This window comes from Mycteria americana, chromosome 4, assembly GCF_035582795.1.
Source record: "Mycteria americana isolate JAX WOST 10 ecotype Jacksonville Zoo and Gardens chromosome 4, USCA_MyAme_1.0, whole genome shotgun sequence".
Lineage (NCBI taxonomy): Eukaryota > Metazoa > Chordata > Aves > Ciconiiformes > Ciconiidae > Mycteria > Mycteria americana.
Window position 1 is genome coordinate 3858851 of NC_134368.1, and position 18638 is coordinate 3877488.

General features: G+C 50.6%; 1 protein-coding gene across 2 annotated transcripts in view; it reads left to right on the forward strand.

Moving 5' to 3' along the window:
* The window catches only part of LZTS3 (leucine zipper tumor suppressor family member 3), a 53105-nt gene extending 36278 nt beyond the window's left edge, over positions 1 to 16827 (forward strand). Inside the window, exons 2-4 of one of the 2 annotated variants that reach the window (XM_075499489.1) lie at positions 6130 to 6618; positions 8838 to 9668; positions 12613 to 16827. In XM_075499489.1, coding sequence (XP_075355604.1) covers positions 6169 to 6618; positions 8838 to 9668; positions 12613 to 13323 — 1992 coding nt within the window. In that variant the 5' untranslated portion in view covers positions 6130 to 6168 and the 3' untranslated portion in view covers positions 13324 to 16827. The remainder of the gene's footprint in view (positions 1 to 6129; positions 6619 to 8837; positions 9669 to 12612) is intronic. The other variant, XM_075499490.1, reaches the window with a different exon arrangement.
* Positions 16828 to 18638: the final 1811 nt, after the last annotated feature.

The following is an 18638-nucleotide window of genomic DNA, read 5'->3' on the forward strand; positions in this document are numbered from 1 at the left end:
TAGCAAATTATTTTTCACCCCTTTTACGCTGTTTCTAACCTGCTCCACCACCCCAGGACGTGCTGACTTTTTCCCTCCAGCCACACCAGCTCCCTGGCACCGCTGCCAACAAACCAGAGAGCCACCAGAGCCCTAAACACAGCGCAGGTGTAGGTCCTACCCCCCCCCCCCCCAAAAAAAAAAAAAAAAAAGCTTGTTTTTATTGCGTCGGTAATTGCATGCTCATTAAAACAGACGCAAACAAACCTGACTATTGAAGGTCATGGGCACACCTGTTACTGCGAGTGGCGGGGGGAGAATTTTTGACCTTCAGATGCCTTTGCTGCCCGTCCTGCCGGGACCACATGCCTGGGATGGTGCGTGTGCCAAGGCATTGCCTGGCTTTCGGGCTGTTTGCTGGAGCTCGCTCTGCCCGAGACCAGTGATTGATTTCCTTCTCGCATGGCACGGTGCCTAGGTATGTCTCCCAAAGGCCTTTGTTACTAGAGTGTTAACAATTAACCTACTCAGGCAGAAACAGAGACGGGCTTTCATAATCTAGGCTTAGTTAACCATTCATCTGCTTATCTGAAAGCAATTTTTCTTCTGTCTAACTGGAAGGCATTCGCTAACTCATTTGGGTAAAGCAAGTGTGAAGACGCAGGAGTTATTTTACAGGTTATTATATTTACAATAGCATCTAGGGGTCCCCTGGAGCTGCAGACATGGTAGGAAACCACGGTAAGAGGTGGCCATGAAGACTTTACCCACCACAGCTGGGGAAAAGGAAATTTCACCCCAGATTTTCTGCATCAGGCATAAAAACATTGCTGTCTCCAAGGCCACGGTTGGATAGGATGGGGAAGTCGTGCAATATGGAGATTGTGGGAAGCTGCACCATTGCATGAAGTCCTGGTATCCCTGGCCAGAGAGGAGGCTGGCTGTACTGATGAGACACGACACCCTTCCTAGGTAAGGTGCTGGCATGGAGATCCCTGCCAGGAAGGGTGCTTTGAATTGATCCAGGCAGACAAAGAAACCCTTTTCAGCTTTTGTTAACACAGTAATGCTGGGAAATGGGAAATTAGCTCAGTGTTTGTCCTGGAAGGGTTCCCTTCTCCTCCTTGGTGTCTGCAGAAAGTCCCTTCACTTGGGTTCCTGCTGTAACCACGTGGCTCTGGGGAACTGGAGCTCGGCAAAGGCTGAGTGTTGGCTCTCGGAGGTGGTGGCTGCTGTGATGGATGGACAGGTGGACGTCACTCAGGAGTGATTTGGGTAGAGCTGGTCCTCCTCGGGAGGTGGGACAGACCTGGTGTCTTCTTGAGAGCCTGGTGTGGATGAAGAACGAGGTGGTCCTGGTGCCTCCTCACCACTGCAGATGGGATGTAACATCTGAAAAGATAAAACGTCTGGAAAGGGCAGTGGCTGGCAGGTTGCTTAAAACTCCTGCTTTGATTTTCCACCTGTCTGGAGCCTCTCCACACCACCATGGGGCAGGGGAAGCCACTTTTGCCCCTCTGCCATGGCTCAGGGGTCTCTTCCAAGCCCAGCCGTGCTCGGAGATGACTTCTCCTTCTTTCTAACGGACGGACTTGAGAGTGAAACGCTGGTAAAGGCGAGCCAGTTCAGCTTCCCTCAGCCCCCCGTGTTCATGGACTGCCAGGCTCAGGATCCTTGTCTCTCCCATTGGGAATCACCCGTAAACCCAATTTTAGTTCATGTTGCCGTGGGAGGGAGGTGGTTATGAGATTTAAGGAGGAGAAATGTCCTGGGGAAGTTTTTAATCATGCACTCCTCCATACCTGGAAGGAGCAAAAAAGACCCTCCGGCTCTGTGCTGGAGCCTGGCAGCATTATTCCTTACCTTGCTGTGCTCAGAACTTGGTATCGCAGTTCACCTGAGGAATGACCCGGGTAAAACCTGACTGGGAACTGGAGCCGGCCAGAAGACACAGAAGTGAGAGCCATTGTTCTCAAAAAAAATGGCCCTTTTTGGCAAACAAAGCTGTACTGTCAGGGATCTGTTGGCACTTCTGGAATCTCCTTAATAACATATTTGTAATGCTTGTCCGTATGCTCGGTTTATCAGATCCCGGTTTACAGTAAACATAAGCTAATAACCATTTTTTTCAAAATATTTTCTTGGATGATTCCCAGTTAAAAGGAAAAAAAAAAAAAAAAGAAAAAGGTCCATTTTCAGAGCCTGTCCCTGTGGTGCAGCTTTGATCCCACATCCCGAGAAGGCAGCTGAAGCCGCCCCTGCTTTTGGGTTGCTGGCACTGAGCGGGAACGCCGGCTCAACATCCCAGTGGGCTCGGGACATGGCTCTAAGGAGAAGCCTGCTTGATGTGGAACCCACCGCCTGGGAGCCAGGAGGTCCCCAAGGGCAGAGAAAGGCTGGGATACTCTGCCGATGAAGACCAATGACAGAGATGCCACAGGGCTGAGCAGGCCCTCAGAAGTGTCCTGGGGGGCATTGCCACGTCTCTGTCCAGGCTGTGGCTCTCGCCGGGCTAAGGACACTTCCCTTCCCCACTTCTTGTTGTGTTGGCTTTTTTTTTTTTTTTTGGAAAGATCAAACTTTCCGGTGACCTCATCCTGCCCTCAGAAAGTCAATGTAAATGTGCAAATGTCACTGTGGAATTTACCCAGAGAGGAAAAGGTAACGTGGATTTCTCCTCCGCCGGTTGAACGGGGCTGGGGAGGACTGCGTGGAGGCGATGCAGCCACTGCCTTTCCCTTGTCTGGAGCTGAGACCTTCCAGCACATCCCTCCTGTGGTGGCTGGTGTCCCATAAAAAAAGACATGGCCTATAAAGATCCCGAAGTCACTGAAAGACGGGTTGTTCCTACATTAGCAGAACAAAAAGTCTTCCCTTGACTAATAAAATCCAAAGGCACTGTGGGTTGACTGTGGCTTCAGACGGGCAGTCTCCATCCCTCCTCATCGCTCCGTAGCTCAGCCAAGTCTCCAGGTGCCCAGCAGGCACCTAGATTAATGCCCGGGCCTCGTGCACTCATGAACTGTTTATGGTGTTGTTCTCTGGAAAGTGCCTTTAGGGTTCAGTGGGGTCGTGAGCCTTTGAGTCCTGCTCAGTGCGTTGGAAGGAGACGTGTCCAAATGTCACACGCCGGATGCGTGACCAGACCTGGACACTTCTCTCTGCCGGTGGAGGTTTTGTTACTCATGAATGATAAATATTTACAAGTTTTGATTGTAGTGGGTCCCCACGCTGCACCGTGCGATGCTTGTGTGATATTGGTTTGCTGCTCGGCCTTTAGACCTCAACCAGTGTGTGTGACATGGAGACATCTCTGTTGGGGGACAAAGCTGCAAGCTGCAGGAAGGTCAAAATGTTCACCCAACGCTCATCACTTCGTATTGCTGGTGGTTCAGCAGGGCAGGTCCCCTGGGGACCCTCCTTGGGTGGGGTGAAGTGCAAGGGGATGGAGAAGGTCACACCACGAGGCACGTTCTCCTCTGCCTCGCAGCTGCCTTGTTCCCTGTCCATGACGGGGCACATCTGGCATGTCTCAGACCACGGAGGCTCCTTCACACCTGAACAGGAGTTCAGCTGGGATGGTGGCTTTCACCACAGCACCTCCTTAAATCACTTTTTCCCTCTGTGACCACCTCCCTACCTTGCTCTGCCCCAGAGGAGCTCTCCCAGCTCGCTGTAGATATCAGCTCTGTGTCCTCTCCCTTCGGCACAGCAGTTTGCCACATCGGTCTGCTAGCCCCATGACACTCGGGCCACATTTCAGACAGGGCAGCTTTCTATGAGAAGACCAGGACACCCGAAAAAGGGAGGCTACAGGCAGCGTGCCTGGCAGAAGCCTCCAGAAATGCAGTTTAATAAAAGCAAAGTCGAGCAGCAGAGACCCTGCTTTAACCTTTTTAATTTTTCTTTTCCATTCCATTATTAGTGCAAACAGCAAGACCCCGTGAGACACCACATCGGAGCCGAGCTCCAGACCTAAGCTAGCTCTTCAGGGAAATAAACCCAGCTCTCCTGCTTTACTTGGGGAGGGCTGATTTAACATCCCTACCCCAAGAAGAGGGAAAACCCCACTGAAATGGGGATTTTCTCCATCTCCCCTCCCTGCTGGCCCTGCCTGAGCCCTCCCATCACTGAACCTCTCTCCAAAGGGCATCACTTTTGTTATCCCTCTTTTCTCCAGGGGGAAACCTGCACCTCCCACTGCCCCTCAATCCTGCTTTAGTCCCCACGCTGCCAGGATGTGGTTTCCCATCCTGGGAAACCTGGAACTGAGGGCTCCTGGGGCAAAAAAAAAAAAAAAAATAAAAAAAATTAAAAAGCAGCCTTTCTGGCCCATGGGGACCAAGCCAATGAACTCAGGAGGGTTGGGTGGACGCTGGTCAGCTAAGTGTCTATAGCGTCCAGGTGCCACTGACCCTGCTCCTCCAGGCTTGGTTCAGCTGTGCCTAGTCTGAAGGGACCAGAGGCATCTGCACAGATATGAGGCAGGACTCCAGGGAGAGCTGAGCCTTTCTGGAGGGGCACTGGGAGGACACAAAGAACCCCCAGGGGCCTGGACACTCGTGCACCATTGACTGAATTGAACTGTGAGAGTCTTTCCCCAAATACAGAGACCTCGGGTTTCACTGCAATCACCCAAACTTTGCAATGCATCTTCTCCCTTCCCTCAGGTAATGAGATCCTTAGCTGGTACGGGTTCAAATTCTCCATTATTCAATGAGGCAACCAAAAAAAAATTCGTTGTGGGTCTTTTTATTTCCTTAAATAAGATTTTACACCTTTGTGGGGCTGATTGCATTACAGAGGATCAAGTTAACACCTCAGCGGAGGGAATGGGAATCGTGGGGAATGCAGTAACTTTCTGCAAGATCTCCATCTTCTGCTCCAGCTCAGTTCAAAGCTTCCCCAGCGCTCCTATTTTATGGGTACGCGCATCAGGGAAAACCCATGGGTTTCTGTAACCAAAGAAATTCTGCTGAGAGAAATAAATCCACGTTGGTTTTTCACCCCTAGTGCCGCTCCATGCTGGGGCATGACTGCAGGGGCTTTGTCACCCTCAGGGGGGTGGTGGGGCAGTGCAGACCAGGTCCACTACTGCTGGGTCCCCGAGTGCAAAAACAGCTTGATTTTCAGCTGGGACTTTCAAAAGGCCTTTTAGGAAGTTATAAATTGTCCCCACGTGAAACCTGTCTTAGCACCAGTAGCTCTGGACCTTGACTGCCCCAGCTGATAATAAATTCAGCACCAATGCAACGACGAGTATTTGGAGAATTTCCCCAAAACACAGATGTGAATAGGCCTGGGCGCCTATGAAGCCAGAGCTGAAATTGCGGGACTGGGGTTTGTGATGGTGATAGAGCTGAGGAAGAGCATCCAGACATGTGAGGACTGATCCCAATGTCTTCGACCAGGTCAAAGACAACTTTTAAAGCCATTATCTGCATGTTATGCACTGTCTCCACAGTTTTGGCAAATCCAAGGCACAGCCCTAGGTAAGAATAAAATGGAGTGGGGGAATAAAGGTTTAAAATAAAATTTAGGATGACACCTGGACAAAAGCATCTTTTTAAAAGCTCAAGTTCATGGGACAACACTCCCAAGGAAGAGATGGAAAGCGTGTTGCTTAAGCCCTGTTGAATCATCCCTAAGGGATGCGCTGGAGGGAGCAATAGCGTACGAGCCTACAGATGGACCAGGGCTGGAAACCTTCCATCCCCATGGCCACACAAACTTGTTCAAACCTGGGAAAAGTGACAGAAATAATTCAAGCTTGGGAACTGCAAATAGTCATGTCCAACCGATGCTGTAGAGCTGTGCCCACTAAAACCCACGCAACCCCCTCCGCTGGGACCACCCAACCCTTGGACTGAGAGGCTTAAGAGCAGCTCTTCTGCATAGCAGTGAGTGGGATTTGGGGGACCAGTGCGCACTCCTCCAAGCATGGACTCCTCCTCCAAGGGGGGCTGGGGGTCACAGAGAGGAGGACAGCCCCATCGTCTGCTCCATACCGTATACTGAGACATGATAGCTTGTGTCCTTGCATCACCCACCCCAGAGATTTGCTCATCTCTGCACAATGCTGATCTGCAAAGGGTACGGTAGATAAAAGGCATCTCTTTAACAGTCCTTTCCTTTTCCTCCTTCTCCCAGTGCCACTGACCTGTGCCTCCACCTCACCTCTGCGCTGCCATGGCCACGCTAGAGACGCTGCCCGTTCTTAGTGACCCAACCTACCCCAGCCCGGAGAACTTCCACAGTTTTGCTCCCCGACCATCCCAACCCACCTCCCAGAGCACCATGGGGAGCGTGGGCAGCGGAGTTGCCAACGACCAAGAGTTCGCCATGAAGAGCGTGGGGACCCGGACACAGAGCAGCAGCCGGCAGACAGAGGGGTCTCGCAACGGGTACTCCACACGGGAGATCTCCAACCGCTACTCCGGCGAGGAGAAAACATACAGGTCAGAGAAGGTCTCCAATTCCCTCTACATCAATGGCGACCTGCGCAAGAGCGAGAAGGTGAAGATGGACATCTGTGGGAACGTGACCACCAACAACGAGAAGAACATGCCGCCTCCTCCCCAATACCGAGAGCCCAGTAACCCACCAAAGATATTGCCAATCTCCGGCAAACTAGACCAGGTGAGAATCCCCACCTCCTGGAGCACTGTGATGACCGTGGCACATCTCTAAAAACACAGACCAGGAAGCCTTGGGCAACGGTGCAATCCTGACAGACAGATAGCCTAATTCCTACTATGTAGACGGCATCATTTTTATGTACAGATAATACAATTCTTATTACTTTTAGGGGGTTGACCAAAGGGGAATGTTAGTTCTTGAGGAACCCAAGAGCATGATCACTAGTCTTCCACAGCTAAGTTTCCAGCTCATTTAAGCCTGTATTTAAGTCACTGGCTATTCCAACCTACCCAAGATGCTATGCCTACCTCCCCAATTGATAGGGAGGGAGCTGGAGTCAGCTCTCATTTTGGTAGGTCCAGCATCTGAGTCCCACTCTTATGTTTTGTGCCATTTATAGGCAAACTCCTCACTGCCACCAAAAGGTGTTGCTTGAAAGCAGCTATGAGCATCTGTTCAAAATCCCAGTGCCCCGTATGTGAAACTCACTGCCCCAAGGTGTTGCTTGAAAGCAGCTATGAGCATCTGTTCAAAATCCCAGTGCCCCGTTCAAAATCCCAGTGCCCTGTACACTGGAGCGTGTACAGAGAAGGGCAACGAAGCTGGTGAAGGGTCTGGAGCAGAAGTCTTATGAGGAGCGGCTGAGGGAGCTGGGACTGTTTAGCCTGGAGAAAAGGAGGCTGAGGGGAGACCTCATCGCTCTCTTCAACTACCTGAAAGGAGGGGGTAGAGAGGTGGGGGTCGGTCTCTTCTCCCAGGTAACAAGTGATAGGACAAGAGGAAATGGCCTCAAGTTGCGCCAGGGGAGGTTTAGACTGGATATTAGGAAATTTTTCTTCACGGAGAGGGTTATCAAGCATTGGAACAGGCTGCCCAGGGAAGTGGTTGAGTCGCCATCCCTGGAGGTATTTAAAGGACGTTTGGATGAGGTACTTAGAGACATGGTGTAGTGGTGGTTTTTGGCAGTGTTAGGTTTATGGTTGGACTCGATGATCTTAAAGGTCTTTTCCAACCTATATGATTCTGTGATTCTGTATGAGGGACAAATTGACAAGGCTTGAAAATGACACCTGTAAGCGTAATCACCCATCCAAGCCCAGTCCTCATGGCTTATAACGGCTTTGGGGAGCAAACACCTCCCAGGCCTGGAGCAGCAGAGCCCCAGAGCCAGCAGTGTTTTATGTAGCCTGCTGCTCTGCTCCAGCGACTGCCATAATTTGTGCCCTGGGACGCTGCCTTGTGCGGTATTATTTCTGCAGCGTTTGGTGGCCTTGTCTCCTGGGTCGTTAATCCACCAGCCCCTGTAGTCCATCTCAGTCCCACACGCCAGGCGCCAGGTTTTTGGCCTACAACCTTGCCTGCTCACCAGGGCTCATTCTGTTTCTGCTGGAAGGCATTTTCAAAACATCTTTGCTAATACAAAGCAGCTTCCTCTGGGTTAATTTTCACCTGAAACCCAGCCTGCAGTAGGGGAGACTCAATCTCATTTTGAGGAAAATTTTGTTTCTGTAGGTGCATTCACAGGGTGAAGAATGTGCAAAGTTTTAAAATCCTTTCCAAATCCTTTACAGCTGTGGTCCATTCTCCCCCCAGCATTGCTTATGGCTGCAGGAAACACAAACGTTCAAATGAAGAGCAGCTTCAGCATGTTCCTTGCCCGGTGGAGCTGCTGGGGTCACAGCTCCTACCTATTCCTGTCCAAGCATAAGCAGGACATGATGTCCACACAGGGGAGAGATGACTGCTGGCAGGAGGGAAACGTGGTGCTCCTGGGTCAAAACAGCTGCTAATCCAAGGGTTCAATTCAGTTTTCAGCAAAAGGGAAAGGCACCCTCAATGCTACAAGTCCTTCAAAATATAATCTGCCAATATCAAAGAGTTGTTTTGATCAGGTCTGCTAGGCAGGTGGCAGCCCTTTCTTGCAAAGAGCACTAAGAGGACCCAAGCAGTATTTTAGGGAAAATTCACGCAGATTTGGGGTGAGTCAAGTATTTTTTTTTCCAGTTGGGGAAAGGGAAGAGAAAGTGTTGCCCTACGAGTGGCCACAGGTCCCTCATTTTAAATCCCAAATGGCCCAGGGTGTAATAAGGCTGAGAAATATTGAGCTAACCCAAGACGTCTTGGCTCCATCAGCCCCAGCCTGTGCCGATGTATCTCTTTTGTGTGTTGTTACCAAGCTTCCTGCTATGTTTGATGTGTGGTCCTTTTTCCTTTTGCAGAGCAATGAGCCCTTAGTTAGACCCTCAGCCTTTAAACCAGTAGTTCCTAAAAACTTCCATTCCATGCAGAACCTCTGCCCACCGCAGAGCAACGGGGTGACAGAGAACAGAAAGAGCTTGAACCATGCCAACAGCAATAGCCCATCCGCACCCAAAAGTGGACTCGACAAGAGCAGCCTTAACAGGACTACAAACCAAGTGGGGGGCCTTTCGGATTCAGGCCGTAACTCGTTAACGAGCCTGCCCACATACGGGACAGGCTACAGCCAGCACGTGGGTCCAATGAGCGCCTCCACAAGCCACATCAACCGCATCGGTACAACCTACGTGGACAAGAACATTGTGGGATACAACGGGATATCTACCTCAGACAGCGGGCGGTCTTCGAGCAAGAGCACCTCTTCGTTCAACAGACTAAACCATCTCAATGAAACGATGCCTTTCCACTCACCTTCAACGGATGACATCATCCAAGACCTGGAAGATCGGCTGTGGGAGAAGGAGCAGGAGGTCCTCCAGATGCGAAGGAACTTGGACAAAAGCGAGGCAGCCATCTTCCAAGTGTTTGAGGAGAAGCAGAAGATCTGGGAGAGGGAAATGGAGGATCTGAGGCAAAACTATGCCAACAAATTGCAACAGGTCTCCAAAAAGGCGCAGCGGGCTCAGCAGGCCTTGCAGCTCCAAATCTTCAAGCTCCAGCAAGAGAAAAAAAAACTCCAAGATGATATGGGACAACTCCTCCAGCAACGAGAGGAGCTGGAGAAGAAATTTGTGGCTTTCAAGAAGGAACAGGCTGAGTTTCTCCCAAAGATTGAAGAGACCAAGTGGGAGGTAAGAGCCTTGTTGTAACAGACCTTGAGTGAGGTTTTCACTGAGGGCTCTGATAGCCCAAAATACCTCCCATTTGCCCTAAGTGGACCCCACAGACAATGGCTATGGTTGGTGGCCTCCAGGTAACAGATGACACCTCTTCATTTGTCTTGAGCCCCAAGCCTGTAGTTTTTAATTAAACTAAAATGAGCCCAATGTTTTTGTGCATGCTTCCTGTGCCAGTTAATAATTTGGCTTCACAGTCAGGTCACTCCAACATGTGACATTTGAATCCAGATTCAGTGAATACAGCTCTTTCCATACAGGTATTTGTGCCTACCAAAATTAGGTTTAAGTCTACTTTAATTAAATTCTTCTAACATCTGCGTTTGGGCAAACCTTGAAACCGCTTTTCAAATATTTGATTTTTTTTTTATTTAAGATATAAAGCAAGTGAGCTAAGAATGATACTGATAGCCAAGTCTACCTCATGCTTTCCATTAGAACATGCTGTTTTCGGTTGCTAATAAGTTTATCTCTCTTAAAAGGCTGAAAGGCAAATTCCTCTTTCTAGTTCTCCTTTTGAGTCTTACGTATTTGTTTCTACTGTTTCTGTTTTTAGAACATTTTATCAAAGTCTGTTTGTATAGCCAGTGCTAACATTTTTTTTCCAGCTTGATCATGTGAAGAATTTTAATCCTTCCATGGACTGGCTAGAAACTTTAAATTTATTAAGACTGCAGAAGCAAAACATAGCTCTAGAATCAAGAAGACCCTATTCTGCTAATCCTGATGGAAAGTCAATGAAGCTAGGATTAATTAGGCTCGAAATGTGCTATTTGCAGATATTCAACAGAACTTATTAGAGGCTTGCTGTAAAATCTCTGCAAGTTACATCCCAGAACAAGCAGGCTGCACTGTCCCACATGATGCCTCCTTTGGCCAGCTGCTCTGCCCTGGTCTTCTGTGTCTTCCAACAAGTTAGGTCTGGAAAGTTCCCTGATTCTGCACCAGTAAAACTGCAGACGGGCTTTTGATTATTTGCTTCACTGCTATAGTTCTGTCTGCAACAGCTAACCCAATGATATCCATGTAAAGATAGGGACTCAGCTTGTGGATCAAGACACCTAAAATGTGTAGACACCTACACTAGTTGACTTCTTGATTTGCTCTCCAGGCTCCATGGACTGTACTGCCTAGATCTCCACAGCACCCAAGTAGAGGCCAAAATTTAAGTGTTTTAATCTGTAAGTTGATTCCTATCCAAGCTGTTCTTCATCATGTATTTCTCCGCCTTTTGGGAAGAGCTACCCCACGGAGAGAACTTTCAGTAAATTGTGCAGTTTTTTTAGCTAGGCAGTAACTACGCCACTTTAACTACAGCTAAACCAGCGTGATACAGTTCTGCATCTGCTGCAGACAAGTGCTGGTGTGGATGTGGGTACTCACAGAGTTAGGTCTGCATGGGGAACCACCATGGCTGTCAGCGCCAGGGAAAGCTGCTACCAGTGACTGGGTACGTCTCCCAGCTCTTCAGCCATTTGTAGTGAGCGCTGGACTGTCCCCATAGCTGAGCTTCAAGGTCTCGCTCAACATTATGCACCAAGGAAGTCCTCTATAGCAGAGAAAGGTGGAGGTTGCAACGAAGGCAGTAGAGAGGAGAGTTTGTCTGAGGAGCATTGACCCAATTGGAGCAGAGCAGCAAGGGACCTTGCAGGCACTGCAGGAAGGAGGAAAGGCCAAGCATTTCATGTGTGACAAGAGACAGGAGCTTCAGGATGGGACACCCCGGTCTGGAGGTGGCTACCAAGTCTATTTTTAATTATGCCTATCCTCTCTGACCACTGATGGTTCCTCGACGCCGCCCCCCAGCCCAGACTCCTGCCAGCATAGGTAGGGACTGTTTGTCTTTGCAATTGTCCACAGTGGACAGATCAGATCTGCCAGTGCAGAGCTCTGAAAACCACGGAGTTCATGGGAAAATGAGGGTTTAGTCATTTTTATGGTTCATTTCCAACACCCATAACTATTAATGCAACTGTCACCTTTGGTGGACTATGCAAGTGCAGAGGAGCGTCATATTGAATGGTGACACCTACGTAATGCAAATACACACGGCAGCAAGGGTGTTTCTACTGGGCTTGTGTACCCTACCACATGGGTGAGACCTGAGCCAGTCACGATGAAACCTGAAACTCCAGTGCCCAAGGACAGTGCGTGGTAGTTCTATTACGGCAAGGGTGGGTTGCAGCTCTCGCCTTGATCTTTGGCAGAGGGGCTGTCACTCTTCGTGTCCTGCCCCAAAAGAAGTAAATAGCTACCAGTCCCTGGGCTGCCCCCAGTGAAGTGAACTCTAAAATTTAGTCAACTGGGTTCTTCAGGAGTCTTTGGGAAGGAAAGCATCATAGGACAAGTAAGTAATATCTACTATCTCTGCATCCTGTCCTACACTCCCAGTGCTCAGGAGAGCCTGGGTGGTTCTGTGGGTCTGAGATGTTTCTGTCTCAGGCTTGTTCAAGGTCCAGATCCCACTGAGGTCAGTGGGAAAACTCCTGCTGAGAGCAAAGGTTTGGGGTCGAGCACCGCAGGCTTGTGGTTAGGTGAGTAAGATGAATGCAAGGAGGGAAGCATTGGTGTCCACTCACCACTGGTGAGTGGACCACAGGCACTTAGCTTAGCTCTTTGGTCAAATCCAGCTGCAAACAGCATCAGGTCCCTGAGAGCCAGGAAGAAACACCAAATCTTCCCCACAAATGTGCGGACAACCTCTCGGTCTTTGGCATGGTCTGGGTCCTGGTGAAGGCTGGAACTCAGTCCTTGAGCAGCATCGCTGGCTGTCCCCTCTGTTACCTGAGCCTCCTGCCAATGCAAGGCCACACAGACATTTCACGGGCAGCGCGGGGGACAAGCAGCGGTGGCGGCTCCTCACTGCCTTTCTCCTGCCTCATGGATGCTCTCCCCACAGGTGTGTCAGAAGGCGGGTGAGATCTCCCTGCTCAAGCAGCAGCTGAAGGACTCCCAAGCAGATGTCTCCCAGAAGCTGAATGAGATTGTGGGACTGCGGACGCAGCTCAAGGAAGGTAAGAACTTCCTACGGGAGAAGGAGGAGCAGATCCTCACCCTGAAGGACTCCTACAGCTCCAAGAGCGTCAACCTGGAGATCTGCGAGAGCGAGCTGCAGCGGAAGATGAGTGAGGTCCAGGTGCTGAGGGAAAAACTGAACCACTGTGAGCTGGAGGTCTCCGGCCTGAAGCGGACACTTGCCAGCATGGGACCTCCGGGGCCTTTTGGTGGGGACCTCGGTGAGAAGCTGCGGGACCCACTGGCCTGCGAGAGCGACGAAGCCAAGATGCAGAGGCAGAGTGAGGACAGCGTCAACACACTGCGGAAGGAGGTGGAGCGGCTCCAGATGGAGCTGAAGCTGGAGCGGCAGCAGCGGGAGCAGCAGGTGATGGACTTCGAGGAGGAGCGGCGCACATGGCAAGAAGAGAAGGAGAAAGTCATCAAGTACCAGAAGCAGCTGCAACTGAACTACGTGGAGATGTACCAGAAGAACCAGCTCCTGGAGCACAAGGTGAACGAGATGAACACGAAGGCCACCAGCCCCCCGCACACCGAGGAGAAAAAACCATGGACTCCCTCCAGACTCGAGCGAATAGAGTCCACCGAGATCTGAGGTGGGACCAAGACAATACAACGTAAATTTTTTATTGCTGTGCATGTACTACCTACTCAAGCCAGTGATCTTCCGAAGGATAATACGCTACCGTAGGAGCGGTGTGAGTCTGCTTGCACCAAGCTCCATCACCCTTACTCTATACTTCTGTGCTCTGTAGGTAAAATAACTGTGGATGTGCGTTGTTTTTCTATCGATAATGCAACATCTCTTTTGGGTTTTTTCCTAGTACCACTGGTGAGGGTCAATTGGCTCTTTTGTAATCTGCCGTGACTGTCACTTCACTAGAGGCTGCCATCCCCTCTCCTACAATTCATCCCTCCTCAGTTGGTTGTTTTGGAGGGTTGTATTTGTTTTTTTTGGTTTTCCAAGCATTTATGTGCAGCAAAACAGTTCAAAGTGGCAGGTTTTTTTCAGGGCATTTTTAGCCACATTGGCTAACGGAGCAAAACTCTCGGGATCATGAGCAAACTCACTGTTCTGCATCAAGTATCCTGTCTAGACGATGGTCTTAGTGAAGTCAGTGGGAGGCTGGCCACTGATTTCATTGAAACCAGACATATCTCTACCAGATGACTCCCTCTTGCCAGCCCATGGCTACCATGGTTGCAAGAGGTTAGGACATCCTTGAGGAGCAGGATGAGCCTGTCCTGGTAACATAAGCCAACAAGGAATGATCGCCCAGCAGGAGCCTCTTTGGAGGCTCAGCAGAGCCTGACATATGCTGCGTTTTCATTTCATTGTGGTTTCCTTCTGCAGTTCCACTTCTCTCCTGGGTTGTGACCAACACTGGGAGTAGAAATACCCTCCCACCCCTGCCTTGGTCTCCCTGTTCTTACCATATACTCAAGCTGCCTACAGCAAGAAAAAAACTTGGAAATCAAAGCTAGTTTCCCTTCCCAAGAGCCCTCTTACTTCCCAAAGTCAATGGAATCAAGGTTTGGGGAAGCCTCCAAACCTGTGGGATGTTTATGCAAACTGAAGCTTTAGCAATTTGCCCAACAGTGGGCAATTGTGCTACCCCATTCCCAAATGAGTGATGCTTCGGTGCACTCTCTCAGCCCAGGGTCTACTTTTAAAAAATGGCATCCGAGCCTCACTCAGGAGTTGCAGTGAGCACATATCAGCATTACCGCTAGATTGCAACGGGGCAAGCGTTAGCCTTCAGTACAGCCATTTCAAACAGCACCCATAGCAATCGCACGTGGCATCACATATTCCAGGGACAGAGATAATGCAGGCCCAGCTTAAGAAAATATTCAGCCACTAACTCAGAGCATGAAAGCAGTCATAAGAAGGAAAAATGCTTAAGATCACGCAAGTGCTTATGCCCTGGCAGAATAACAACCAAATCCTATATGCACAGTCACTGAGAATGGTGCAGGCATCAAAAACCAGCATTCGGCTTTAGAAGGTGGACAAAGTGGGTCTGGCTCTGCCTTTCACGGACACTTTTTTACCGTGATCCACAGCAAAGAGTAAAAAATGTTGCAAAGCGGGATTTGCCCTGACTGGGCAGTGGCCAAAGGATCAACACAAGTGGGAATTTTGGCTTTTTGCCCTAGGGAGCAGCTAGAACAAAGCTAGAATTCGCACTTGCATGTCCTGACATGTCTATGTGAGGTGACTCCAGGGAGAGTTTCGCCAGATCGCATTTCATCTGCATATGAAGGAAGAACCTCAGGGCATTGAGGGGCTGAAGACCTTCCAAACAAAAGCCCTAAAGCTACTCGTTTTCCATGCTCCCTTCCCCAAAAGCTTCTCCCTCCCCATCACCAGGTCTGACCTTCAAGTTGGGACCAAACGTTGCTGTGGTGAGCTCCAGACTGAGCAAAGAGGCTGAGCAGGAGAGAGGAGACTTCAGTTAGTCCTATCAACCTCCAGCCAAGGTCAACAGACAGTATTACTGGGCAGGAACCGTTGGTGGCTGGCAGCGATCCCTGGAGCCGTAGAAAATGGAGATGTGCAGTGAGACTAGGGCATTTCAAGATCCCAGCTGAATGTACCTGTCTTTTCCCACTGCTTCTGCCTGTTCCTTTGGAGCTGGAGGACGACACAACCCATCAGTCTGGAAAACACCAGGGCAGCTCAGGCTAAGCCCCTCTCACCAGACCAGCCATAGAAAGGGGGACTAGGTCAGGTCTGACCCCTGAAGAGTGTGGAGATGAGTCCCGCTACAAATCCTGCAGATGCTCCAGCGCTCTTGGACATCACCCCGCGTACCCCTCCGAGGAAGGAGTGCAGCTGCCTGCCGGTGCCATCCGGGAGCAGACTTTGCCATGCCAAGGGAGACACCCACATGCACTGCACAAACGTACACTTGGCCAGGCAAATCCTAGAGCTTCCTCCATTTCATACATTGGGCCTTCAAGATGGAGTCAAACATCCCACAGTGTCAGGGTTGGAGATCTGGTGTCTTGTGTCATCTCAGCTTTCTGTGCCTCTCTTCCCACATCAGATAAACCCACGCTGTCTTCCTTCCCAAAGCAGTCATGAGGCACCTGTGCTTGTGAAGGGCTTTGCAGTCCTTGGGCAAAAGGGAAAAGCATAGAGAAACTGCAAGAGGCTTAGTCTCCGGTGGTCATATGGTGTTTTTGAGGCCACCACATGAAAAGCAAACATAACAGCAAGTGTCCTCACCACAAGATGAGTCCAATAACCCGGAGGGTTTCCACCAATTTCCACCTTTGCTCCTCCTGGCTCCACTGACGATGAAGTTGGTTTCCCACTAACCATCACAGGAATCAGCATTTCAGTCAGTGGCTCAAGAACAACCACAGTGATTGAGTTTCAAAGATCTGCTATTGCCGAGGTGCACACCCTGCTGCATTAACACCCAAGAGGAATGGACACCGGCATCACCCTGTGGGACACCTTCTCACCAGAACTCCTTGCTATTCCATGGGCCTTCTCTGGCCTCCCCACATACCTGGATCCAGTCAGCAGCAGTCAGCCAAGTCCCCCAGCATGCCAGCTTTGCTCCATCATCTTTTTCCTAGATCTTTCTTGCAGTGGTGCCAGGAATGAGTGTGTCTTGATGGACCCAGTGAACCTAGAGGCATATGGGTTTGTCTGACTGCTGGAGGGTGCTGGACTGCCCAGGGACTCAATGGCCTCACAGTGCATCCATCAGGGAGTACAGAGCTCCTTGGGATGGAGCAGGAGTGGCGAGGAGAGATTTTTCACCTTGGAGGAGGAAAGGTACTCTCCGTTCACCTTCTTCACTGCGTCTAGAGTTTTGATCCAGATCTGAGCAACCTCAATTGTGGCCATTCCCTGGATGACAGAGAGCCTGGCAGACACCCATTAAGATGCTGTGCTGCTGATGGTGGTTTTCCCTCTCTTGGGATTCGCCCAGCATCCCCCAAGCACTCAGCTGTCCAGCAGAAACCACCCCTTATGCTACAGTGACATAAAATACAGATGTTTTTGGCCAGTGCCCCAAGTCAAACTGCCATAAAGGATTCCTACTCTTCAGGAATCCTCCCCACAACTGGATGCACTGCTTCCTACCCTCTGTTCAGCAGAGATGGAGCAAAATGACGGTGGGACACCTGCGTTCCTGTTTTTTTGTGCTCAAATCTGGCCCAGATGGGAGCTCACCCAGCTCTTTCCAGACCTTAACACTTTTACCTGCTGACTGGATGAAGTCTCCCATCACAAGCTTGGTCTGTGTTGAGGCGCTGGGGTCTTAGCCTTGGAGCAAGATAGCCAAGGGGTGCCAGACTGACGTTTTGATGACATATCCTGGGAATGGCCAAGGAGGTTGACATCTTGTCTCTTGGAGGCTCAGGCAGGGCTGATAAAGTTTCTGTCCTATGAAACTCACCTCAGAGTTTGGGCTTGACCATAACCCAGCTGTCCCCTCCCATCTTTGCTCAGCCAGCTCTGGAGCTGATGGGATTCAGTGTGATATACTGGCTCATGTAATTCTCCAAGCACTATCCTAAAAATCTTGCATGTGGTTAGTGTCTCCACTGAAACAACAAGTCATCTCTAACTTGCCACTGGCCAACAGCAAAAGCCGTGGTGACAAGGGTCTCGGGTCAGTTGCCCACACGTGGGGTCCAGGGACATTAGAGATGCTCTGGGATACCTGATACATGGGGCTGGCCAATATGATCCAAGACCAATGGGAGAGCCAGGCCAGTGGTGGGAAGACTTGGAGCATCTCTAGTGGCACATCACCCATGTGCGGGCAACCGAGTCATGCTCCAGGCACGTCCCTATGGTCATTATATGAGCAAACAGAGGACACTGATCAGCTCCAGCAATTTGCATCCATGAGGATTTGGGCTAAGCAGGCTATCTGGGTGCCAGGGAAGGTCTAAGCAGCCCCTATTACCACTTGCTGCGAGTGGGGTTGCTTTGCTCCATCATTTCCAGGTTGGTTGCTGTCGCTGTCAGATGCCGACCCGGCTGGGCTAGTTTCCCTCGCGCAGCCAGCGCTCCTGTCTCACCCTGGGTGTGAATGCCGCAACCATCGCGCGTTGTTGTGCTTCACACAGTCCCACTTAGCTTCTGCCACTGTCTCGTGGCAGCCGGCTGCACCGTTCCTGCTGTCACTGGCGTCATGCCGGAGGGAGATCACCTCCGGGTTTCCGCACTCAAAATAGGAATCGAATTGTTGCTCTTATGCTGCTACGTTATATGGAGACAAGTGTACTTGGATGTAAATAACAGCCCAGCTTTGTATATACAATGATTAAATGAAGAGACAAGAAAGCTCTGTGGCTTCTGTATCGGTGAGCGGGATCGACAGTAGCAGCAGATGCTGCGTTCGAGCGCTGAGCGCTACACGAGGGTGCTCAGCACCCCCTGAGCTTTTGCTGGCTGCAGTGGAAATGGGGGGGGCTCAGCACCTCCCAGGAAGGCAACCCGCTTGGGACTGGCTCTGACAGAGCAGTCTGGTGTCACTCTGTCCTGCTTCGATGCTTACTGTTATCCTGAGCCAGGATTTGCAATTGTTGCCTGGTTAAGGCTGAAGTCCCCTCTGCCCATCCTCACGTCACATTGAAACCCCTTGCAGACAGTGGCTCCCAGTGGTGTCCCCCTTGAGCCCTGCTGCCCATGAGCTCTGCCCATGGAAAGGACCAACCCATCCCACTCCTGCCCCTCACAGTGGCACTTTATAGCTTGCTCAAGACAGTGAGCTCACAAGCAACATGACCAAAGATCTCTGGAGGGCATTGGATGCATGCTTGGAGCTGCCTCCTGGCTTTCCGGGGGAGGGATGAGGCTGGTGTGGGCTGGGAAGGGGGAACGAGAGCTGGCAGGAGCCCGGAGAGGGCTTGGATTTCCCTGCGTCCCACCTG